Below are 25574 nucleotides of genomic sequence, written 5' to 3'. Positions count from 1 at the left end.
ATATAAAAACCTTAAACTTTACAAATCTTTAGTCACTATTTAACATTAATAATGTGATTTTAAAACTTGATAGAATTGCACTTTTTTCCATGTCTAAATAATGTGTCTAATGTGTACTCTACTCGTTAACCGACTTCCCAAAAAGGAGGTTCTCAATTCATCGATATATTTAATTCACTATAGTAAGTGGGCGGATTAGCTTGAAATTTTGACAAATGGATCACCCATCCATAGGCTGGCCTCGGCTGGTATACCTTAACCTAGCACTACCCTACTAGTGTTTTTACATAATTTTATTTGAGTTTGAAGGAAAAAAAATATATTTATGAGACATAAATTAATTTGAATCCAAAGGTATCTATTGAATTTACATAAATGCTAAGTATTATCTTGGACACCAATGACTGTGTTTCGGAGGACACGTTAAACTATAGGTCCCAGCTGCCATTGAACATCCTTGGCAGCCGTTACGGGTAGTCAGAAACCAGTTAGTCTGACAACAGTCTTACCTCGGTATTGGGTTGTTCAGGTAACTGGGTTGAGGAGGTCAGATAGGTAGTCGCTCCTTGTGGCATACTGGTACTCAGCTGCAACCGGTTACACTGGAAGCCGACCCCAACATAGTTGGGAAAAGGCTAGGCAGATGATGATAAATGCTACGCAAGTATATATATATATATTTTTCAAATTAGACCACATTATTTCGACATGATTTTTTGTGTGTTAGAAACAAACATATATTTTTAAATAATAACCTTTTTAATTAAATATTCTAAATCTATATCATCACGCCCCTTTTGGGGAAAAGCAGACATTTCACTCGTGATTGATTGAATCAATCATTTGATACTGTGATTAATTTATACTACAAAGCGTAGAAAGAAACATTAATACATTGTCGTTATATTGAGAAATCGATTTGAATCAATCACGCCATATTTTTGAATCATTCAATCACGTGCTCACTAGTAAAATTCTTTACAAAGCTTTATCAATCATTCACTACATCTATAAGGCTCCAACTTTCAGTTAATCAATCACCTTACTGATTCGATATATTGGCACTACTTTCACACATATTCATTAAAACCATCATTTTTACAAACGCTTTTCAAAACTGATTGATTCAGTTAATCAATTTTAAATAAACTTTTTCCTTTCAAATAAGAGGCTAAGGTTGATAATTTAAATCAATCATTGTTTTTTTGCTGTCTGGTTTTTATTAATTATACTTAAAATAACCAAATATATTAATATCATATGAAATTTAATATTTTTGGTTATTGTAAATATTTGTGCAAATCACTACATGTAATAAAGTGTGTCTGTGAGTCAATTTAAGTTAAACTCAAAAACAACTGGTCAGATTTTCATCAAACACAGAATAATTCACGATAAAAGTTTAGGTACTATCAACCAATGACATGTATGACACTCATTAAGCAAGTTTTTGTAAAGAAAATCAAATATAATCAAATACAATAATGTCCAAATTCAGCAAACACTGTAAATATAATATCTTTATTATTTTAACAACTTTAAATCAATTTTTCAAAAAATACATGTCATTAGTTAATAGAACCTAATAATTGCTAAAATACCCGCACAAATCCGGGTCGGTCGTAAATAAAACGTTGAAGTTTTGAATCAATCATTTATGAATCAATCAAGTGTGAATCAATCAGGCCACTCTTACATAATGGAGCACTGCGATGCGTCGGGCGCGGGCGCCGCGAACCCGTGCGGCGGGACGCCGATGTCACCGACGAGCTCGGTCGGGGGCTGGCCTAGGTCCTGCATCTGTGGGGGAGAAGATAGTAAGCATAAGATTGGGGAAATTACGGGTAGAGTAAGGCATTTACAATCTATACTAATTTAATAAAGAGGAAAAAATATTTTTGCTTTAAAACCTAAAGGTCCCGAAACTACAGAATCGATTTGAAATATTCTTTCACTGTTGGAAAGCTACACTCTTCCCGAATAACATAGGCTATATTTTATCCTGGTACGGGCTGAAGTACAAACGGAACGTGGATGAAATCACGGTAAATCGGCTAGTATATAAAGGGGAAAGATTTGATTGTTTGTTTGTTTGTTTGCCTCCTAAAGACTCCGAAACTCTTGGACCGATTTGAAAAAATCTTTGACTGTTAGGAAGGTACACTCTTCCCGGGTAAGAAAGTCTATATTTTATCCCGGTTCCCGCGGGAAAACGGCTAATTCTGAATATTTTCTACGGGTTTACCTTCGAGGTGTCATATATTATAAACTAGCGATCCGCTTCTGCTTCGCACGGGATAACAGTATTTCTCCACTATTTAATGTTTGTGATTATACATATAAACCTTTCTCTTTAATCACTATATCTATTAAAAAACCGCATGGAAATCGGTTGCATAGTTTTGAAGATTTAGGCGTACAACGGGACACGGGGACGAAAAAAGCGACTTTGTTTTATACTATACAAGGTGTTGATTTGCATTTGTGCCATAGTTCAGGAGGAGGACATACAATACGTAAATAATCGATTGGAATTACAGTAGATGGGAAATAACTAATACGCACTGCTTTTTTTGTCATTGTAATGTCGTGGTATTTCCGAAGTAATCCAATTTTATGAATGAAATTTAGGAGTGATCGTTGCGTATGCTTTGTGTTTGCGTTTGTGTGAGGGTGCAGCACGGTTTTAACGCCAGTAACATACGCGCCAAGTTTAAATAAGGCTAGATGACATTTACGGAATTCCGCAAAAAAAAATTAAAGAAAAAAAAATTACGTACCAATTTTTTTATTGATTTGGGTCGAGAATCATTAGCATAATTACCTCCTTAAATATGGTACGGATGCAAATCAACAGCTTGTATAGTGATATACATACCTTCTGCATAAGTTCGAGTACGACTTCGAACCTCTTCCTCTTGACATCGTCAGGGTCTGACTCCTGTTCAGGCTCCAGTTCGCTGCAGACCTGTTCCATCAACTTCTGCTGTTTCTCGAACCTGGAAGAATTATATTGAATTTAGGAATTTTCAGAGCCGGCCCATTCGGTGACTGGTAATTAGTGACGATACATATAGCATATTTTCCCTTAATTTTTTTTTTAATGTTCTTATTATCTTTTTTTGGTGTTATGCTCATTTTGTTAAGGGCATTTATGTGTCTTATATTTTGCGCAATAAAACTCATTTTCTTTAATTATTACAAACAACTTTCTCAAAGAAACTTATTTTAATTCTCATAAGTTTTATAACAATAACGTAACAGCTCATTCAAACTTTGTGTTTTTTTTTGTGGTAGGCCATCAGAGACTTTATTTTTAACCAGTGAAACTGGCCACGAGTCTTTTAAACAAATACAGCCCAAGTTTTGAAATCTATTTGACATTTCACCTGTCCAACCTTTTCTCAAATATGTTGGTAGGTCTTTTAAATAAGTATAACTGAATGCAGCCGAATAAAAATGTACTACATGAGGCATCTGCCCATCCGACTTCCTCAACACAGTTCCAAAGTTAAGATTATCAGTCTTTCTGGCTTTTGACTACCCATAAATACTGCCTATGTGATGCGGAGGAACGAGAGTCATGTTGTGAGGAAGGTGATGAGTATGAATGTGGACGGATATAGTGGAAGAGGACGACCAAAGAAACGATGGATGGATTGTGTGAATGTAGATATGGTAAGAAAGAATGTTATTTGTGAGATGACGGCAGATAGAAGAGTATGGAAGGAGAAAACATGCTGCGCCGACCACAAATAAAATTTATACATAAGACAATAGACATAAGAGTAGGAGGATGTTGATGAAATACTGCCAAAGAGGTTTATAAAACAGCCAGGATCCAGCTAGATCCAGTTAGACTGGAAGCCGACCCCAACATAGTTGGGAAAAGACTAGGCTGATAATTATAAGAAAATAAGTCTATTTCTTTATCTCACCTCTCATATTCACTCTGTTCAATCTTGCCCTTATTTTCCGCTAACCAAGTAGGGTATTTGTCGACTAAATCCTTCAGTGATGGGTACAATACCTCTTTAGATAAGAGAGACTGCATCATGCCTTGCATGAACGGCACGAACATGTTTGTTTCTTGCTGAAAGTAGAGAAAAAAAATATTATTTAGGTGAAAATTTGTGAGTTCGGGTGAACAGATTTTAATGAATATTGGCAGTAATACAGTTTAACGGAGTAACTTATATTTTAATTCATATGCTGGAAGTGGCTATGCAGAGTCGCGGGTCATTCTGAGGGCGGAATCTAGTAAGCTTATCCATACTAATACATATTATAGAAAAAAAAATGTATTTGTTTGTTTGTAATGGATAACCTCAAAAACTACTGGACTGATTTTATGAATTCTTTCACTGTTGGAAAGCTACTTCCCGAGGCCTAATTTTATCACATTACGGGCTTAGTACGGTGGTCCCACGGGACGCGGGTGTTACATACAAAATCTTGTAAAGTATTTTTTTTACTATCTTTTTGTTCTGTTCTCAAGATAAAATGAATGAACAAATTTTGATTAAACTTGGCAGTTATAAAGTTTATAGAATAACACATAATTTATCTTCAAAATTAATTCTTACCTGTCCTTCGCCGAAATTTAAATTGTTGAACATGCTAGCGAGATCTTGGTCAGAAAACGGTGTGTTCAGATTTTCTGAATTTGTGTTCAAATTTTTCAATGTCTGTGAAATTGCTGCGGACACCTGAAAATTAGAGATTTTCATAAATAAATATGTTTTTATGTAAAGTTTTTTATTCAAAACATTTAATTTCAGACAAGAGTCCATAGAGTAGTGGCCAGTTTCACTAGTCACTGATAGTCTCTGATAGCCTATCAGGAACTTATCAGACAGATAAAGTGTAAGTAGGATTCACAGTCGTAAAAAGTTTAATTACAGCAAAAAATGTAATACAAAAATACAAGAAAATTAAACTAGAAGAACTAGACGAAAAAACTAGTCTAGTGGATGCAAAACTATGGTTATTTCGCCACTGACTATTACTGATGACACTTGACTTCGACTGATGCACCTAAATATATTTTTTTCAGAACTTTTTGAACACAATTTTATTTTTCTTTATTTTTTCGAAAAATTTGGAAAACCCACCTCATCAATATTGGTCTGTACGTCAGGATCGACGGCTGCGGCCGGGGGCAGGGCGGCCACCTCCTCTGACGTGCCGTCCGGCTTCAGCACGTGAGCCGCCGCCTCTGATGATGTATAAAGTGATATACGATTAGGATGGAATCAGAGAGGTTATTTAGAACATTTTAACGTAGCTATGGCCCGTAGATATATACCTTAAACTATGTTATGTACAAAAAAATAATGATCATAACCATGTATGAATTAACAGGAATTATAAGTCTTGCCATAAAGAAATATCTTTGAAAACTGAGACTGTATAACATTCCAGTTGATACCTCTCCGGTGGTGTCAGATTGTCGTCCCATCGCGCTATGAGAGTGAAGGAATAGAGAGTGCACCGCAGTCCAAGCAAATGTGCCTGCACTATAATAATATGTCTCGTTATATTTGAGAACAGCAGTCGCGGCCAATTTTCGGCCGTTGTTACCCCGATAGCTAAATTCCTCGATTAGAATTGATAGATTAATATTTTCATTATTAATTAATGCACATACCTGCCATTTTTGTGAATGTCTGGGCAATCTGTTCTTGTGTTATTTGGTCCTCTGAAAATATTAAAAATTTAATTTATTAAAGGGTCAAATTCAGTATGTATGAGTATGACCCCACCAAGCATTTTAATATGCATTAATAAGACTGAATACATTATTCATTTTAAGGTTTTTTTGGGATACGACCCAGAGGAAAAACTGGGACTTTATTGCTATAGTAACAAATACAGAAAACTAGAACAAAGTAATTATTTCTGGGGGCTCCCATACAACAAACTTTTTTTTCCGATCTTGTACATATTGTCCGATTGTGTTTGAGTTGCAATTGGCCGTTTTTTCTTCTTCTTACATAGATCATGCAGATTTCCAATACAAGAAGAAACAAAAACCATTATATTAACAATACAAATACTAATACAACATACCAGGAACCCCACTAAAGCTGCTCAGTATAGCCGACATGTTACTCTCAAATTGTGCAGCGGCTTCCTTAATGAATTCCTCACTCCACATGTTGGACGGCACATTGCTGGGACCCTCAGCTGTTGAGGCTGCTGACTGCTGCTTCTTTGTCATCTCTTCGAGGGTACCTGGAAGGTTGAAAGGCATTTGTGAAGTGTAGTTCCCATAAGTAGTGGTGGCCTAGTGTCTAAACAGCCAACCTCTGGGGTATGAGGGTGTGGGTTTGATTCCAGGTCAGGCAAGTACCAATGCAACTTTTCTAAATTTGTATGTACTTTTTAAGTATATCTTGAATACCAATGGCTGATAAAAAAAAGGTGAAGGACAACATCTTGAGGAAACCTGGACTATATAGTCTGAAATCACCAACCCACATTGAGCAAGGGTGGTGATTAATGCTCAATCCTAATCCATGTGAGAGGCCTGTGCCCAGCAGTGGAACGATACAATGGCTGTCATAGTAACAGTAGTTCCCAAGTCATCATCATCCTCCGAGCCTTTTTCCCAATCATGTTGGGGTCGGCTTCCAGTCTAACCGGATTCAGCTGAGTACCAGTGCTTTACAAGAAGCGACTGCCTATCTGACCTCCTCAACCCAGTTACCCGGGCAACCCGATACCCCTTGGTTAGACTGGTGTCAGACTTACTGGCTTCTGACTATCTACTTAGAAAGTACATACAAACTTAGAAAAGTTGCATTGGTACTTGCCTGACCTGGGATCGAACCCGCGCCCTCATACTTGAGAGGTTGGTCCTTTACCCACTAGGCCACCACAATCCAAAAGGATTTTTTTGTTTGATTGTACCCTAAAGGCCTCAAAACTAAGAACTGATTTGAATAATTTTTTCACTGTTGGAATACTACACTAGGAATAGTAAAGAAGAATAGTATAGGCTACATTTTATCTTGGTACCAACAGTAGTTCCCATGGGACACAGGTGAAACTTAAACTCAAATATGTTTATTCAAATTAGGCTGATAAATCAGCACTTCTCGAATGTCATAAACAAAAGACAGCCCCCAAAACGCCCGCCCTTCATCACTTCCTATGTGTCTTTGCTGGGAAGAAGAAGTGGCGCAACAAACTCCCCAGCAACACATGTTTGTCTGTTAGGTTTGAAGAACCAGAATTTATACAGAACAAGTCAAATAAAAATATCATTAACACATGATAATCACTATATATATATAATTAAAAGAAAAGGAAAACAAACTTAACACAAGTAGGCTAGCCCACAGATTTACACCTATAAAGACTAAGTACTCAAGCATTACTTATAGTCTATTAAGTGTATCTAAAGCCGCCTGTTTATAAAATAAAAATGTATTTTTAATATAGGCATAAAATTGGCGTGCACACACAAAAAACCGTGAGAAAAAAATATGTTATTATATACAAGTAATTTCCCACGGTTTTCCACCATAAAGCTTTCTAGCAATCAATAAATAATGAGTTTTTCAGTTATTGTGTAGAATGGGGTTTTGTAAAAGAAGTTTAGTGATGAAAATGTGTTTATTCATTTGCCTATTTCCTGCGGTTTCACCTGCATCCCGTGGGAATGTGCCAGGATAAATGGACGTAGTTATGCAGAAACGTTCCAACCCACAAGTCACCCGAAATCGAGTTATTGTGATTGAACAGCCTAAAATTTAGCATATGGTTATCTAAACTCAATATAATTCAACAATAAAACCTCTAGTACCTTTACTAGTTAGAATAAAAAAGAATACAACTGAAACGCGTAAATGCTTATATCTCAAATTCAAGTTTAATTTGAGATATAAGCATTTACGCGTACAGTGGGTTGGAACGTTTCTGCATAACTACGTCCAAATTATAGCCTATGTTACTCGGGAAGAGTGTAGCTTCACGTCAGTAAAAGAATTTTTCAAGTCGGCTTATTAGTTTCGAACCCTTTAAGGTACCAACAAGCTAAAGAATATTTCCTCTTTATTGTGTTAGTATAGAGACATCTAATATTATAAAATCTTACAAAAAGTCAATAGCTAGGTGCAGTTATTTCATCATAAATACTAGAATTGCACTATATTATAAGACAATTTCATAAAATTATATTTTGTGTTGGTATAGACAATGTAATTTCTTTTTTAAATCAAGTAATATCACCATAGACAGAAGAATGAATATCTGGTTACAAAAGACATTCATACAATTAGAATTTCCGTTTAATAATGTATTTTTAATGTCCAAAGTTCAAGGTGATAACTTTACAACTTCGCACATACATTATTTAAGCACCTAAACCCTCAAAATAATTATTTGTACACTATATTTACATTTAAAATCACACATAGGTTATGTGTTGTGTAATACGACCATGATCAAATTTAGAAAACGGAAATCAACTTACTGTCTAATAAATCTTCTAATTCCGGGTCAGCGCTCGCTTTATCTAATTCTTGGTTATCCGACATGTTTAATTAAGTGTTTCTAAAGAGATTATTTACAAAAAATATTTCCTTTTATTACGATCAAAATTTTTATGTCAGTGTCGGGCTGTCACGGTTTCAGATTTTTAGTCTATTCTTCAATTCGGGGAATGAATGAGCAAAAAAATAAATCATGCATGACATTGACAGGTGCGTGATAGTGTTGCTGACTGTGGCATTAACATTTTACCCATTTGTTAGAGAAAAAATGCACCTGTATAATTGATTTTAATTAGAAGTATGAAAGTAAAATGGCTATCAATCAGAGGCTTAAGCAATATTTTTTTACAAGTTACTAGAAATTTGTATTAGATCAATAAGCGTCCACCAAAATACTGTCAATTTTACTTTGGATTTAAAGAAACATCAATATTTTTAGGCAAAACAGTAAAGATTTACTACAACATGATATTTATAATAGTTACTTTTTTTATTCGTCACGCCAACAAATTATACAAAATAACCTTTTTCAAAATTAACACCCACATTACAAGGAAATATTACTTACGTGGCAACTCTGAGCGAATGAACGAAAGTCAGGTGCTTTTGCGTTTAGTTATACGGGAAAATGTATAATGTTTGTACCAATAATAATAATCACTTTAAAATAAATATAAAAAAATGAAAAAAATCACTTGCATTTTTTTCCTGTTACGGGCAGTAATTCCCACGGGACGTAGGTGAAACTGCGGGAAAACGATTAGTTAGGTATAAAACTAAAATGATATTGGCATGTAATAATACTTAAAAAAGAAAACAAAATAAATGGAACAAAAATAAGAAAAAAAATATGCGTCAATCTATGGAGTCACTGTAAAGGAATGTGGTGTTTAATTTGCTAAAAAATATAAAACTACAAAAAAATATAACTAAGGTAAGGTTTTTAAAGAGATTTTTAATTTTTTTTCAGTAATTCTGTAACTACATCATCTGCCTAGCCTTTTCCTAACTATGTTGGGGTGGGCTTCCAGTCTAACCAGATGCAGCTGAGTACCAGTGTTTTACAAGGAAAGATATGTCATTTTTTAGGGTTCCGTACCCAAAGGGTAAAACGGGACCCTATTGTTTTCGCTCCTCTGTCCGTCCGTCCCCCCGTCTGTCACCAGGCTGTATCTCATGAACCGTGATAGTTCTAGAGCTGAAATTTTCACAGATGATGTATTTCTGTTGCCACTATAACAAAAATGAAAACTAGAATTAAATACATATTTTGGGGGGCTTCCATACAACAAACGTGATTTTTTTATCCGTTTTACAAATAATGGTACGGAACCCTTCGTGCGCGAGTCCGACTCGCACTTGACCGGTTTTGTTAAAAAAACTGTTTATTACGAATTTTCACATTACAATTTCAAAATAAATGGTTGTTTTAAGAATGTGTTTATGTTGTATGTGCACTTGTACCTTAATTGTAAGATTCCCTAATCCTTTGAGAAACCAGCATCTAACTCCTTAACAATTTTCTATATTTCAGCAAAAAAAAATCAAGAAAAAACTTAAAGAAACGAAAAAAATAAAGCAAAGTCGATGCCGCTGTAATAATTTTATCGATACAGAAGATTCTTTCAGTGGATTCAGTTTATGAAACATGACTGCCACCAGTAAACAGAAGTAAGTATCATATGGCTAGCCCTTTCCCTGTGTTGGGGTAGGCTTCCAGTCTAACGCGAAAGTACGGTATAAATGCGAAAGTCGGGAGAATGTATGTTTGTTACTCTTTCACGCAAAAACTTATAGTTATCGGCACGAATCTTGAGCTCTGACCTTCACCTGCGCAGAAGTAATTTATTGGGTCCCTTTTGTGGTATGAAGTGAGGCGCGGGGGCGGGCTAAAGCGGTGATTGGCCCGCAGCGCATCGCGTCATAGCCGTCACTCGGGATTGGTTCTTTACTAATAAATCACTTTTGCGCAGATGTAGGTCAGAGCTCAAGATTCGTGCCGATAACTATAGCTTATATGTATACCACAATAACATATACCTACGCTACTTTAGGAAGTAGATCCCTCGGGACGCAGGTGAAACCGCGGACTGCCACGGCCGCGAAGCCAGTAGAACTATACATATGAATCAATTTAGCCAACACGCCAATGCAAAAAACAGTTCGGCTAACATTTAAATAAAATTCCAGAGTCACATCAGCATCCGGCGATGCACCTGCCGGGAAAAAGAAAGACAATAAAGAGAAAGAAAAAGAGAAAGATAAAAAAGATACTAAAGATAAAGATAAGGATAAAGACAAAGATAAGGACAAAGATAAAGACAAGGATAAAGATAAGGATCACCCCAAAGATAGTAAGGACAACAAGGATTCCAAAGATAAAGGTAAAGTATCAACCATCTCCCGAGCCTGTCTCAAATATGTCGGGGTCGGCTTTCAGTCTAACAGCATGCAGCTGAGTACCAGTGTTTCACAAGGAGCGACTGCCAATCTGACCTCCTCAACCCAGTTGCCTGGGCAACCCAATACCCTTTTGTTAGACTGGTTGTCAGTCTGTTACAGTTTAAAGTGTTTAAATTTGAAAGTGGCCTTCAAAACACAGATAGATAAAGGTAAGGCACTTAGGTAAGAAGAAAGTTTTTGTGCACTATAATATGTCCTACGCAGCTGGCTGATCTCCTTATATGAGAATTACCGCCGTAGCCGACAATCTGCTAGGATGACTATGCTAAGAGATTACAAGTTCGTATTACATCAGAATGACCTTTTTACCTTTCCTTTACATAAAAGATAAAGAAGGAAAAGATAAAGCCGAAGTTAAGGATAGAGAAAAGCAGAAATCAAAGGTTTTGAAGGATGAGTCACCACCGACTCCTCCGGAGCCGGTAACGATATCAAAAACTACCTCCGAGGCTGGTAGAGAGTAAGTTTTTTTCGTTTTAGACTTTTTATCATCTGCCTAGCCTTTGCTCAACTGTGTTGGGGAGAAATTGCCAATAGATGTGACCTCCATAATCTGGCTTACCCGGGCATCCCTCGGTAAAACTGGTTGTCAGACTTTCTGGCTTCTGACTACCCGTAACGACTGCTAAAGATGTTCAAATGACAGTTGAGACCTATCAGTTTATCGTGCCTTACAAATACAGAAGAACACGTCATGACAAGATGGTCTATTCACAAGTTCTCCTTAAACTTAAATTGTACAACCCACTCTTACTATCGCGACTGACAATATCGCGCGCCTCATATGTAACATTTGGAATTCATGCTAGTCGAAATATCTTCCTTAAGTATTCCATTTATGTCTCATCATTATCCTCCTGCTGCCCTCATCCCAATTTCATACTCTTCTATCTGCCGTCATCTCACAAGTAACATTCTTTCGTACCATATCGATTTCCATTGTTTCTTAGGTCCCATTTCACTATATTTACTCTATGACTGACTAGCGACCTGTACCAGCTTCGCACTGGTGCAATGCTGATACTAAATATTCTCCACTATTTAATGGATTTTACTATACATATGAACCTCGAACATCGAAATCCGTTGCGTAGTTTTAAAGATTTAAGCGTACATAGGGACAGAGAAATCGACTTTGTTTCATACTATGTACTGATTTGTGTACGAATTTCAATCTTCTCCCGTCCAGTGAATCCGACTACAGGGCCATGGTGAGAAAGGAACGATTCAAACGTCGCTGGCCAGAGGTCACTAAAGTCTCGTTCAAGACTAAGCCCTGGCGTCCTCCACCACCACCACAACGGCCTCCTCCTGTGGTAAGCAGTCCTCTATTCACCATCGTATCTGACAATAGGCATGGCGAATAAAAAAAGTAATAAGTCTGTGTTCTAGATAACCCTAAAATAATGGACACGTATTTTTTCTTTTGTCTCACAAAGAAATAACGGCGAAGTTACTACAATGTTTATTTAAATGTAAATAAATAGTTAGTTATATAGTATATTCAGTTTACTTTAAAATAATGTACAGCCTGTTTGTGTAAATAAATAAAATCAACACATCCAATTTCTCTTGAGCAGCCCACGAGCAGTGGATAGATGCGGGCTACCCAATATCAGGATTTTGTTTCTATTAAAAATATTTGATCATACTGTATTATTTTGCTGTAGAACCCTTTCCTCATGATAATCAGGTCTTGCCGAAATGGCTTTGTGGGTTTTAAAAACATTCACAAAAGTAACCCAGAGTCTGGAAGTAGGCGGTGTTACACTTCCGTGCCTGGGAGAGCGAAGCGTCCCCGAATGCTACTCAGTAGCAGTCTTACAATATCACGTCAGAGGCCGTCCATCATTTCGAAAACTCTGACACTAGGGCTTGTTAGGTGATTAAACCTGCAGCTCACTCGATAAGCAGTTGATAATCAAGTATTCTTGCCCAGGTTATAGAACTACCACACCTTAAAACACGTCAATGGGTGCCCCCATACACAAGACCTCGGGAACCTAGGCCCAAGCTTCCTAGGATCCCCCCTGATCAGATGACGCAGCCGTTACCTTCCGAACCATCTAAGTTGAGGAAGGTAAGTCTCATCAGTAGTTAAGCTCAGGGATTCTTCGAAAAAGTGACCGTAGGCCTTGGGGTACAAAGGGTTCCAGAAGAAACATGGGTAGGTTTTAGTCAGTAAGAGTCTGACACTCCCGCTTCGCACAGAGTGGGAGGGAAAGTGAATGGGACAAATGGAGAAGAGTTAGAGATCATGGGAGATTGTCGAGATAGTCCTGGGGTGGGGGTCTTTCTAACAGTAGAACACCCACTGCTGTTGATAATGATGATAAAGAAAGAATTAAGTGGCTTTCATGACGTACTAGCGCGGTTTCCCCGCGGTTTCACCCGCGTACCGCGGGAACTTCTTCCATAACCGTACAAAATATAGCCTATATTACTCGAGGATAGTCTAGTTACTCAAAAAAAAAGAATTCTTCATATCAGTCCAGTAGTTTCGGAGCGTTATTTCTCGGGACGCAGGTGAAACCACGGACTAGTTAACTATAAAAGCTTGTTATCTTCATGAAACTTTTTGTCCATCCAGATTTGGCACAACTTCAGCCAAGTGGATAAGAACAAGATGATTCTACAGGGCCATGTCGGATGTAACTCGAAGAAATACTCTTCTACTCATTGCGGTTAGTCTTATTAACAATTCTTCTTAACAAACATCATCATCTGCCGAGCATTTTCCCAACTATGCTAGGGTCGGCTTCCAGTCTAACCGGATGCAGCCGAGTACCAGTGTTTTACAAGGAGCGACTCCCTATCTGACAGACTTACTGGCTTCTGACTACCCAGGACGACTGCCGAGGATGTTAAATGACAATAGTTAGTCTTAACAAACATAAAAGTGTATTTACCATTCCATTGATATCTATTTAGGTATACTGTAGAGTATTTACATAGTTAGAACCTTTTTCATTGTAAGGTTTTATTTATTATATATGTATATTGGTAGTGGCCGGACAATTATTTAAATTCGTTCCATGAAAATAAATAGATTAGGATTTTGCTACTGAGGTTGTCACTTCGCCCCAAATCAGTCAATAAACACAAAGTCAAAGTTTTATTTAATGTTTTACTTATAGAATATCCTAAAGATCCACGGTCCCTAGCGCGCCACGCGTTACAGTACTTACAAAATTTATAGATAGATAGGTTTATCAAATACATACCTACCTCAAGATTATTAATTCCATTTTCTTGGCATTTTATGTACCTAGTTTCATTTGTATACCTAAGCGTTTTTTGAACGCGGTATTTCATTCAAATACTGTTTGCCTACCATCTTAGGGGCCCAAACCGGGTGCATAGCTGTAGCCTGTCGGGCACTTCTCGATGAGAAGGTACCAGCACAGTTTGTAAAGAATGACGTGGATGAGCTCATTGAAACTGGAGACAGATATTATAAGCAATGTATGATTGGAATGAAGTGTTATAAAGGTAAGCTTGATATAGTTATCGGCACGAATCTTGAGCTCTGACCTTCACCTGCGCAGAAGTAATTTATTGGGTCCCTTTTGTGTTATGAAGTGAGGCACGGGGGCGGGCTAAAGCGGTGATTGGCCAGCAGTGCATCGCGTCATAGCCGTCACTCGGGATTGGTTCTTTGCTAATAAATCACTTCTGCGCAGATGTAGGTCAGAGCTCAAGATTCGTGCCGATAACTATATCTTATTTTATAATCAGCTATATTGGTTTTCCCATTATATACCTTATGGCCTACTCCGTTGGTTACTTTCTTTATCATCCTAAGAAGGCTTGATACACCTGTGCATCGGAGAGCACGTTAATGGTGGTATCGGATTGTCGTCCAATCGCGCTATGAGAGTGAAAGAATGGAGAGTGCAACTCAGTTGCAGCAACTGTGTCTGCGCAAATGCTTTGCACTACAAAATGTCTTGTGCTGCTGGCTGATTTACTTAAATAGAATAATCGCCATGGCCGCCATTTGGACTGGACGTCACTATACACCTTGAGAGTCAACACATCAGCTCGAATAAGCACCATATAGAAATATACGAACAAAAAACACTATAGACAATCCTAAAATCGCCCTTAGCTTCGATCTCTTAACCCAATCTCATCCCATTTTCATACCATTTCTCTAGGAAAACCTGCCCTCCAATTGAACCAGCTTCTAACTTCTTTCTACTACCACGACACCAAGTATACGGTCAAGTTATTGGAGACGGATCAGGGTCTGCTGGCGAAGCACCCTGATAATATACAGCCAGAACAGGATTTGATGGCGTAAGTTGTCTATGTCACCATTACATCAACTGCCTAGCCTTAACCCAATACCTACCTACACAACACTATATATAAAGATATATAAAAACTTCAACATACTATAAATAAATAAGAAATATACTAGGTTCTGTCAGCGATTTCACCCGTATCCCGTAGGAACTTCCGTACGAACTGGTATAAAAAGCCTAAAGACTTCTTCGGTAAATAGGCTTCTTAAGACTGAAATATTCTTTTCAAATAGGTAGTACCAATAGTTCCTGATCAAACAAATGAACAAACTCTTTAGCTTTTTTAATATTAGTTTAGATGAAGAGGATTTTTTGTACCCTGAAGGATCCAGAACTGCTAACCCAGTTAGAAAAGTTCGTTCAGTTAACTATGTAGTTAGAAAAAATCGTTGACTTTTCGGAAGATACATAATCCCTTGGCACATTTTATCCGTGTAAGCGAAGAAGTTCCCTCTGGATGCGATTGGAATCACTTGAAACACCTATGGATATATATAGCCAAGCGATTTTATTACTTATCTATGTAGTGGTTTATAAGGGTTAAGTTTTCTGATATATTTTTTTCCAGGTTAATGGAAAAACGAGTAGGCACACCTTACATGCTGATCCTGACGGTTGGAGGTGATCGTCACTTCCTGATCTGGGGCCATCCACCAGACCCTGAAACTGGGAGTCAAGCCAAGACCATATGCTACATCTTCGACCCTCATATGCTCAATGAAGAAGGACAGGTCGATAAATTGTGAGTAGGATGTTTTTAATAGAGATGGGAGATTTTGAAGAGAAGATTGATGATTGAAAGAGCGTCTCCATATTGCCATCTGCCTCCTTACCAATTACCTCAATGGGTAACTGCTCCTTTGGTCGGAATGGTCATAAGCGGGGCTGCCGTGCATGAGGCCCCGGGTTCGATTCCTGGCAGATGTCTCGGAATGCTACTCAGTAGCCGTAGTTGTTAAAATTCCACATCGGCCGTCATGCGGATTTGAAAAACTGTGATACTAGGGCTCGTTAGGTTATTAAACCTGTCGCATACTCGATAGAAAGAAGTTCAATCGATGAGCAGTTATACCGCAAATATTGCAAAACTTTTTGCAAAATTTAATGGCACTCCATAAAAAAAATCCGTAAAGAGAGAATGCGTCTATAAAAGTAAATCACTCTTAAAAACTACTCATCCGGGAAATACAAAAAAAATCTTATAAATAGCTTTGATTTTCCAACTTTCAAGGAGTGGAGCTGGTGCCTTCCTCAGATTCGCTGGTGTCACATCATTTGTGTTGGACTTTTTGGCAAACTATGGCGATTTGGATGCCGCTCAGAAAGGCACTCCGAAGCCACCTATCACGCTTACCAGTGTAGAGGTAAGTGGATTGGATAGTTATCATGTACTATCATGTATGTATGACCCTCCTTAAGCAAGTTTTCGTAGAGACAACCACATACTGTTACTGAAACAGCCTTTTTATCGTCCCACTGCTGGTCTGCGGTCTCCTCTCACAGGGAGAATGATTGAGCATTAATCACCACGCTTGCTCAATGCGCGTTGGCGATTTCAGACTTTATAGTACAGGTTTCCTCAAGATGTTTTCCTTCACCTTTTTATTAGCCATTGGTGTTCAAGAATATACAATAAGCTACCATCTCGCATTAAAGACCTACCAATGAGTAAATTTAAGAGGTCCCTCAGAAATTGGCTTATTGATAAATGTTTTTATACAGTCAAAGAGTACCTAGAGGAGAAAGAGTTTTAATGTAAAATGATTGTAGGTACTTTTTAGCTATAAGATTATAGAACTTTAAATATTTGCATGACTAATTATAAGTCGAATATAGTGAGACCATATTTTTTTTTATTGTATCGACCATCATATTGTACCTATATTCTGGCAAATAAATAAATTTCAATTTCAATTTCAAAAAGATATACTTAGAAAGTACATACAAACTTAGAAAAGTTGCATTGGTACTTGCCTGACCTGGAATCAAACCCACACCCTCATACTCGGGAGGTTGGTTCTTTACCCACTAGGCTACCACGACTTTAAGTACCTATCTAACACAAAAATAATTTCTCAAATCGGACCACTCGTTCCTGATAAGTGCGCGTTCAAGCAAACAAACTCTTCAGCTTCATCATATCAGAACAGATTTTGTAAATACTTAACCAGTACTTTCAGCGCCATTTTGTAACTTCCTAACCAGGTTGTCCAAAAAGAGCGTCTGATCCGCGAACCAGACTATGCCTTAGATCTGAAGGCTTTGAAGACTCACTGCCGTAGTGAATGGGACAGCCTTAATATCAACGCTCTTATTGACAAGAAGAGAGAGGTAAGAGAAAATATTTAGTTTTTAAAGGTCATCATCTCAGTCTTTTTATTATCCGGCTGCAGGTCATAAACCTCTTCTCACACAGAGAAGGATTGGACGTTAATCACCACGTTTGGTCAAGGCGAATAAGTGTGTTTCCTTCACCTTTTCTCAGGCATTGGTGTCTAAGACATACGTAACCAAAAATTACATGAAAGAAGTGGCAAGAAACGGTCGAGTAAAAAAAGTTTTACTAGTCCGCGTGGAAAGACAAGCAATATAATTGTTATTTGGATAGTATACACTTTTTCTAAGGGGGAGGAACCTCAAAGTTTCTCCTTATTTCATTTAGTTTGATTTCACAAAAGTAAGTGAGCCACATTTATATAACTCGGCCACTACTATGCACTCGAGCTTACGCATACAAAGACAATATACATGTTTACACACACAAGTATTACTCACCCGCTTTCGTAAAACATATATAAAACTGTGGTAAACCATTTCAGGGTCAGTATCCCTTCGGTTCCCTCAGCGCCATCAGTTTGGCGACTTCCAAAGCAACTCCTCGAAGGAAGATGAGGGATTTCTACCAGAAGATGCCTAAAGAGGTAAGTGTGATGAAAAAATGCTTTTGAGGATTAAAAAAGTAGTGGACATTGATATTATACACAGTAAAATAGTTTTACCTGGTGAAAAGTAATAGTTAACTAAAGCTGTTTCTTCATCTGTAACACAAAATATATGCTAGATAACAAAATAACCTCTTGGCCAGTAAAAATCATCCTCATCTGCTCAGCTAGCTTTCGCTAGCTATATTGCTGCTTAAAGCTATATTGCTTCCAATCACACCTGATGCAGCAGTACCAGTCACCTGACCAGTGAAAATATTGACATACCAAAATTACTTATTCCTACTTTTCTGCAGACATCAAATACAAATCCCATGTTCACCTACCGACCACATAAACGTCCGTTCTCTTAAAGCAACTTTGATAATAATTTAACTTTAAAATTCATACATAACAGTTGTTTCAAGGAAACTGACGTTTATATTGTCGGTGTACTTGAGCCTAACATTTTCAATATCCCCACCAGCCAATCCCAGTCCCACCAGTGCAGCCGGACAAAGCTCCCTTGAACCCCACCAACGAGCAGATCATGACCCTCAGAGGAGAGAACTTCTTCCTCTACTCGCCCAGGCTTGACGGACATACTTTTGGCAGGTAAGACTGAACACCAGTATTTTCTCAAAAAATAAAATAAAAAAGACAGCCCCCAAAACGCCCACCCTTCACCACTTCCTATGTGTTTTTGCTGGGAAGAAGTGGCGCAACAAACTCCCCAGCAAATGCTATTTTTTTTATTATGTCTGTGACTAATAGCGTTAAAATTCCTGAAAGTAAAGGATGTTGCTGGATAAGCTGAAGCTAATTTTGTCATCTGCTTAGACTTATATATTTTGGGGTCGGCTTCCAGTCTAAACAGATTTTACAGTTGAGCACCAGTGTGCTACATGGAGCGTCTGCTTTTCTGATCTTCTTAATCCAGTTTCTCTCTAACTCTACTGGTTGTCAGTCTTTCTGGCTTCTGACTATCAGTAAAAACAGAGAAAGATGTTCAAATGCCAGCTGAGATCCACCAATTTTACGTGCCTTCCGAAACACGGAGGAACTCGTCATGAGAAGAACCATTACTATTCATACAAACATTATTATTCTTTATTGCATACATGTTTTACTATACACACCGTACGTAGAGTTTATGTACAAAGGCGAGATTAACCACAGTTGGGTTCTCTAACAGCAAACTTTAGAACCTTTCTTCTTCCATATTTCTGTCTAAGTTGCAATCCCACCATTTTATTAATTAATATTCCTTCTTCTATAAATATCTCATATCTACTCTATCTTCCTCTTTCAGAGACGACATGATCCCTCTACCGAAGTCTGAGACAGTCCTGCACAGCCCCGTGGAGATAGCTGACCAGAACTACCACTCGCAGTACAAACAGCTTGACGTGGAGAAGTGGATCCTTAGGGGTACAAGACATATGGCTAGTTATAGGTAAGTACCGAGGATGGAAACTGCTGTCTACCTGTAATTCTATCAGGAATATTGTTACTATTTTGAATTCCGATAAAGATCTGAACAGTTAAGTAAGATGATGAAGATGATGATGAAAAGGTGATGAGATTATGAGAAGAGAATGAAGTCATCTGACAAATAGTCACAAAGGCGTATTTAATTGAAGGTTGTCATTGCCGTCCAGTTATGTACTTTGGGGTCGGCTTCCAGTCTCATCGAACAACTATTTGACCTCTTTAACCAACCTTAGGCAACCCTAAGATGCGCCTTGAGATAAAACTGGTTGTTCAACTTTCTTACTATCCGTAACGACTGCCAAAGATATTCAAATGACAGCCGGGACACACCAATTTAACTTGCCTTCCGAAACACGGAAGAAATCGTCATGACAAGATGGTAACCCAACCACAGACCGACCGCATCAAGCGTTGCTTAATCTTATAATCAATCGATCCTCAGCTTTTAGCTACAAACTTTCTTCTTCTACACTGCCTATATTATAATCTCCTATAGGTATCAGATCTTCAAGACCTACACAGCTATCCCCTGCTGCGTGGCGGCGCTAGGCATGCTCAGACGTTACCGAGCTCGCGCCTGGAACGAAGACATGTTTGACGAAACCCTCGATATCGGATACAATCTGATTCGGCTTCCAGTCTTACTGCATGCAACAGAGAACCAATATTTTATATGTAGCGACTGCCTTTCTGACTTCAACCCAGTTACCTTATACCTCTTGGTAAAGGATGGTTGTCAAACTTTCTGGCTTCTGACTACCCGTAACGACAGCCGCGTCCCACCATTTTTATCTGTCTTCCGAAACACGGGCAACTCGTTGCTTAACTTTATGATCGATTGATCTGCGCTTTCACTTAGCTATAGTTATCGGCACGAATCTTGAGCTCTGACCTTCACCTGCGCAGAAGTAATTTATTGGGTCCCTTTTGTGGTATGAAGTGAGGCGCGGTGGCGGGCTAAAGCGGTGATTGGCCCGCAGTGCATCGCGGCATAGCCTTCACTCGGGATGGTTCTTTGCTAATAAATCACTTCTGCCCAGATGTAGGTCAGACTTCAAGATTCGTGCCGATAACTATACGAACTTTCTTCTTCTACACTGCCTATATTATAATCTCTCATAGGTATCAGATCTTCAAGACCTACACAGCTATCCCCTGCTGCGTGGCGGCGCTAGGCATGCTCAGACGTTACCGAGCTCGCGCATGGAACGAAGACATGTTTGACGAAACCCTCGATATCGGATACAATCTGTTTCGGGTCAGTTGGTCATATTTTCTTACTAAAGTCTTATTTAGCTGTTTCTATCTGAGCTAATTCCCAGCTGCAGTATTGTTCGCGCGAGTTACCGCGGCCCTGGTACACGAAGGGCCTAAGAAGGAATATGATGGGTTTTAGTCAGTAAGAGTCTGACACTGCCTCACGCTGCACCCACAGCGGGAGCCGTCATTTGATGATTTCCTATAAAAATGGGGCTCATTCCCATCTTCAGCCTTTTTATTGTCCCACTGCTGGGCTGCGGTCTCTTCTGATACATAGAAAAATGAGCGTTGAACACCACAAATGCAAGACTATTACTTATACATACTTATATAAATGGGTTTTACTTATTAATCTGTAACTAAATGGTGCGCAGGAGTCGTTGGTAGAACGCGGCGGACCTATTAGACGACTGGTGCTTGGTGAACTCAAGGATACTTTTAAGATACGTGATCGAGAGTATAAGCATAAGGTACAGTTAATTTTTGAGTATTTTTTTGGCTTTTACTGTCAGGCAAAAGTGTATAGTTTTCTGTAGTAGGCTTATTTGATATATCATAGTATCACAGAGGCCGTCAGGCGTATTTGTCAAAACTCTGACACTAGGGCTTATTAGGTGATTAAGCCTGCAGCTCACTCGATAAAAAGAAGAAGATCAAGGAACACCTATCCCCTTGGAAAGGGGCTAGATGAGATAGATTGAAATGAAACTAAGGTCTAAGTTACACGGGTTCTCTGTTTAGAAGCGCAGCATGAAGTACATGTTTGGATGAGAGAAAAACTCATGCCAAGGTTTTGTTAAATGCCCTTAAAATCAATGGAAATTCTATACTTAATGCTTTCTTGATATTCTATTATTTATATAGGTGCGAGGTATCGCAGTTTGGGGCAAGTTAATATCGAACAACCCCAAAGTGTTCGATGTGTGCAGGGGACTCGAACATTTCTTCAAGGAATCTGACTCTGGGATATTGCAAGTGAGTGTAAAAAATACTACATAACATTACAAAAATAAGTTTACGTAGATGATATCATTCAAATAACCAGTTTCCAAAAAGTCGAAACTTAAAGGAAACTAGCGGTTCCCCATGATTTCACCCTGAGAATCACTTCCTGCAATCGTGTAAAAAGTAGCTCAAGACTTCCTGTGTACCTCATTGAAATCGGTATATTTGTTTTGGCGTGAGATGGCTTACAGACAGACAGAGCTACTTTCGCATTTATCATACTAGTAAGTGGTCAGATTTAAATGGGATCACGTCACGCTTTCCAAAATACCTTCTTTGGATTTCCAAAAAAGTTCAGGAGTCCTCAAATTCCTTTTTGGATGTGGGTCCTAGTAAGTGAAATGTTGGGTACTCAAAACCAGAACAGAAATAACCAGACTCCTAAATCCCCAGGTGCCTGGTGAATACGAGGTGGCGATATGGTACGAGGGTGGCAAGTATTATCTGTATCATCCCTGGCCCGCTGATAGATATGGAAATAGGGTGAGTAATGTTTATGTCATCATCTGCCGAGGCTTTTCCCAATTATGTTGACGTCGGTTTTTAGTCTAAACGGTTGCAGCTGAGAAGTGTTTTACAAGGAGCGACTGCCTATCTGACCTCAACTAAGTTGTCTGGGCTAGCTGATACGCCTTGATAGCTCTGGTTATCACCAGTAACAACTGCTTAAGATGTTCAAAAAATGGCAGCCAGGACCCACTAGTTTAACATGCCTTCCAAAACATGGAGGAACTCATGATGGCAAGATGGTTACCCATCTATCAACCAACCGTGAAAAGCGTTACGTCATAACCAATGTGGCTGAAAAGCAAGAGCTCCTCACTTTATGACTTATGACACTAATCAGTATTTTTTTTTAATGTTGCCCAAACCTGCCATCAAAATCCAATCTTCAACTTCAAGGCTGCATCGATTGATCCATGCGACTGTTAATTAGACACCATTTTCTCACTTTTGACACATACGTTTCTGTCAATTTTCCAATCAAATCATCAAAATCTTCTCCCAGGTGGGTCTCCAAGACGGAGGCAAAGGTTGTGTGATGTACTTCCCCCGAGTGTCTCGTCTGTGCGAGTACTTCTTGGACAACGTGTCCAACATGAAGAGGAAGCCGTTCAGCATATCTGATGTGGCTGTGTGGCAGCAGAGCGTTGACATGCCTGAGCCTGTTAATAAGATGAAACGTAAGAGAATTATAATTATAGTCAGCGATAGCCTCTGAGAACTTATCTCACAGATAAACTATTACTAGAAATAAGTTTCACAGGTCTCGGATGGCAATATCTTGCAGAAATTATAAGCTGCCTTTCTGTGGCAGATACTATTAACTATCAGATAACTAACTGACACTATATCAGTAACCAGTGTAACTGGGCTTTCACATCGACATCAATCAATGGTGTAGCTACAAGCATAAGTTCACGAGCAACATAAAACGTCAGTTTTTTCGTAAAACAACGTTTTACTAGGAATTCACATTCAAGTTTAAAAAAAATCCTATATTTTGGAGAAAAAAATTGCAGAGACAACTCAAAATCTCGGGTTTCAGAGCTCTGCACCCATACGCCATCTACCCACTTTTTAATCCTTTTTAATCTACCCACTTTTTTAAAATGAGTCTTAGTTCAATAGTAACTGTTCGTTTTGGTCACGCTCAACGTACTTGACCTACAAGAATGTGTCTGACCTACCTGTCTTATGGCATCTCTATTCATCATCCCTCCCTCCATGTACTAGACCTTCAAAATTCACTCATCTTCCTACAGCGGTAGCTCCAGGCCGCTGGATAGTTCGCGGCAGTTTCCACGAGGCTGATGCCAGGTTTCCCGAAGAACATAGAGGACGTCAAGCAACTCCTGTGTCTATTGCTGCTCTGGCTATGACGCAGATTGTGGATCCTGCTGACTGGACCTCGGATGATATTGATGAGGTGAGACTTTTGTACTTTGATGTGGGGAAATGGGGATGCGGAAAAGTTCAGCTGTATGATATATTTTGCTGGTATATTTCGCCATGAACTCATTTTATCGCAGAGGTAAAAAAAATACAGAGAGAGATTCAATACTTTTTATTGTAGACTGGTGTAATTAGTGACATACTTAATGGCGGCTCGGAACAGCCGCTAGGCAGATGTATTTTTAGTAACAACGTTCGACGTAGGTGCAAAAGGGTGTGTGTGGAGGTTCATGCATATGGCACACATTAAGCAAAGGTGTGCTATCTGCCAGTCGACATTAAATTTGACGAGAACTAATCAGTGGGCCAAGCACGAATATCTAACGTATTCGAATCGACAATGTATCGAGGCCTCGATTCGAAAACGGAGTTTGTCGATAGTAGGCAGCACGAACCACATTCGAAACACTATCGAACACTCGATTCGAATTCCAAGGTGACGTCATGCAAATGTAAATAGGGACGAGCCACAGTGAGCAAAATGAACGATTGTTGAATGAATGGTGCGTTCGAAAACTAACTCTAGTTGTTAATATTTTTTTTACCTTTGATTAAACGTTTTATTATTATTAAATTATAATAAAAACTGAATGTAATATAAAAAAGAGACCCAAAGTTAATTATTAGACATTATAAAATGGCATTATCTCTAGCAATATAACATAGTTACGGAGATTTTATTTTTTAAAAATGACGGGTACCGAACGCACCCACTTGACATCCGACGCGCGTAAGGGCGCCAAACATCGATATATATGTACTACGTACTAGATAGAACGTTCCGAACAAAAAGCTTACCACACTGAACTGCACTGCAGACTATGCAGTGCCCAAAATGGCAAATCAGAGCGATTTTGACACCTGCGTCAGATGGATGTCTATGAAACTACAATTATAAAATAGAAAATACATATCAAGGTATAAACTTACACATATAAACTATTCGAGAGTCAAGTTAGTAAAATTACACGCTGTTCATGCTATTACAACGCTTGTATATCATACTTTTCATTTACAATTCAATTTTACAAATATGCATTAATTTGTTCCCGCCCGCCATCTTGAATTATGGATTAAGAAAATCGTGCAGAAACAGATGTGCCATAAAACTAGCAGTAGGTAAAATATCAATGAAAACAGACTTCACTTTGTCATGGTATGTTCTTACTTTCAAGAAAAAATAATTAAATTCGCGAAAATTTGTGATAGCCCTCTTAAGAAAAAAAACGTCGTAATTAATATTAAAAACCCTAAAAATAAGTTCCTGGTTTTAATATATTACATGATTTTGCATTCAATTAGATATAAATAAACTTTTTGATATATTATATGATTTTGAATTCACTTAGACATAAACTTTTTGAGTAATGAAAAATGTAGGCAAAATACGAGCGACACTTCTGCAATTAACATCAATGAGGATGACTACATGTCACAATACGTCAACGAAATGTCAACAGACGACATAGCGGGTAAATTATTTGTATGGATGTTCTTGTCTATCGCTAGAATATATGTCAATGGCGCCAAAGGACAATGGGCAATTCCGGTCCAAATGTCCACCACGAACGAGACGTATATGGCTAGATAGCCCATTAAATAAAGAACATTTTTTGTAATGAAAGTAAAAAAAAATATAATGCCAGAAAAAAGTTATAGCAAAA

General features: G+C 38.3%; 2 protein-coding genes across 2 annotated transcripts in view; one reads left to right on the top strand and one right to left on the bottom strand.

The window, feature by feature from the left end:
- Positions 1-1640: 1640 nt before the first annotated feature.
- Positions 1641-8673, bottom strand: LOC124643661 (peroxisomal biogenesis factor 19). Its single transcript, XM_047182682.1, has 8 exons — positions 8483-8673; positions 6073-6237; positions 5651-5701; positions 5115-5218; positions 4587-4709; positions 3939-4093; positions 2879-2999; positions 1641-1800 (listed from the first exon to the last, which is right to left on the bottom strand). Exons 1-8 carry the CDS (start codon positions 8544-8546, stop codon positions 1693-1695), a joined length of 891 nt encoding a protein of 296 aa, XP_047038638.1. The 5' UTR covers positions 8547-8673; the 3' UTR covers positions 1641-1692.
- Positions 8674-9919: 1246 nt separating this feature from the next.
- Positions 9920-25574, top strand: part of LOC124643660 — a 45503-nt gene continuing 29848 nt past the window's right edge. The window contains exons 1-20 of the mRNA XM_047182680.1: positions 9920-10172; positions 10692-10885; positions 11292-11424; positions 12154-12280; positions 12904-13044; positions 13555-13648; positions 14307-14456; positions 15125-15266; positions 15843-16016; positions 16506-16638; positions 17480-17605; positions 18094-18195; positions 18683-18810; positions 19508-19651; positions 20812-20947; positions 21324-21419; positions 21814-21924; positions 22348-22437; positions 22964-23138; positions 23721-23884. Coding sequence (XP_047038636.1) covers positions 10150-10172; positions 10692-10885; positions 11292-11424; positions 12154-12280; positions 12904-13044; positions 13555-13648; positions 14307-14456; positions 15125-15266; positions 15843-16016; positions 16506-16638; positions 17480-17605; positions 18094-18195; positions 18683-18810; positions 19508-19651; positions 20812-20947; positions 21324-21419; positions 21814-21924; positions 22348-22437; positions 22964-23138; positions 23721-23884 — 2583 coding nt within the window. The 5' untranslated portion in view covers positions 9920-10149. The remainder of the gene's footprint in view (positions 10173-10691; positions 10886-11291; positions 11425-12153; positions 12281-12903; positions 13045-13554; positions 13649-14306; positions 14457-15124; positions 15267-15842; positions 16017-16505; positions 16639-17479; positions 17606-18093; positions 18196-18682; positions 18811-19507; positions 19652-20811; positions 20948-21323; positions 21420-21813; positions 21925-22347; positions 22438-22963; positions 23139-23720; positions 23885-25574) is intronic.

Source organism: Helicoverpa zea, chromosome 28 (assembly GCF_022581195.2).
Source record: "Helicoverpa zea isolate HzStark_Cry1AcR chromosome 28, ilHelZeax1.1, whole genome shotgun sequence".
Classification (NCBI taxonomy): Eukaryota; Metazoa; Arthropoda; class Insecta; order Lepidoptera; family Noctuidae; genus Helicoverpa; species Helicoverpa zea.
Note: the sequence above shows the minus strand (reverse complement) of the source record. Positions and strands in the feature narration are given on the sequence as shown.

Coding starts and splice junctions, on each gene's coding strand:
- LOC124643661 (XM_047182682.1), bottom strand. CDS start 8,546: ATGTCGGATAACCAAGAATTAGATAAAGCGAGCGCTGACCCGGAATTA. Junction 5,219..5,650: donor GACATTCACAAAAATGGCAG/GTATGTGCATTA, acceptor ATACATCATCAG/AGGCGGCGGCTCACGTGCTG. Junction 4,094..4,586: donor TAAATTTCGGCGAAGGACAG/GTAAGAATTAAT, acceptor CTCTACTTTCAG/CAAGAAACAAACATGTTCGT.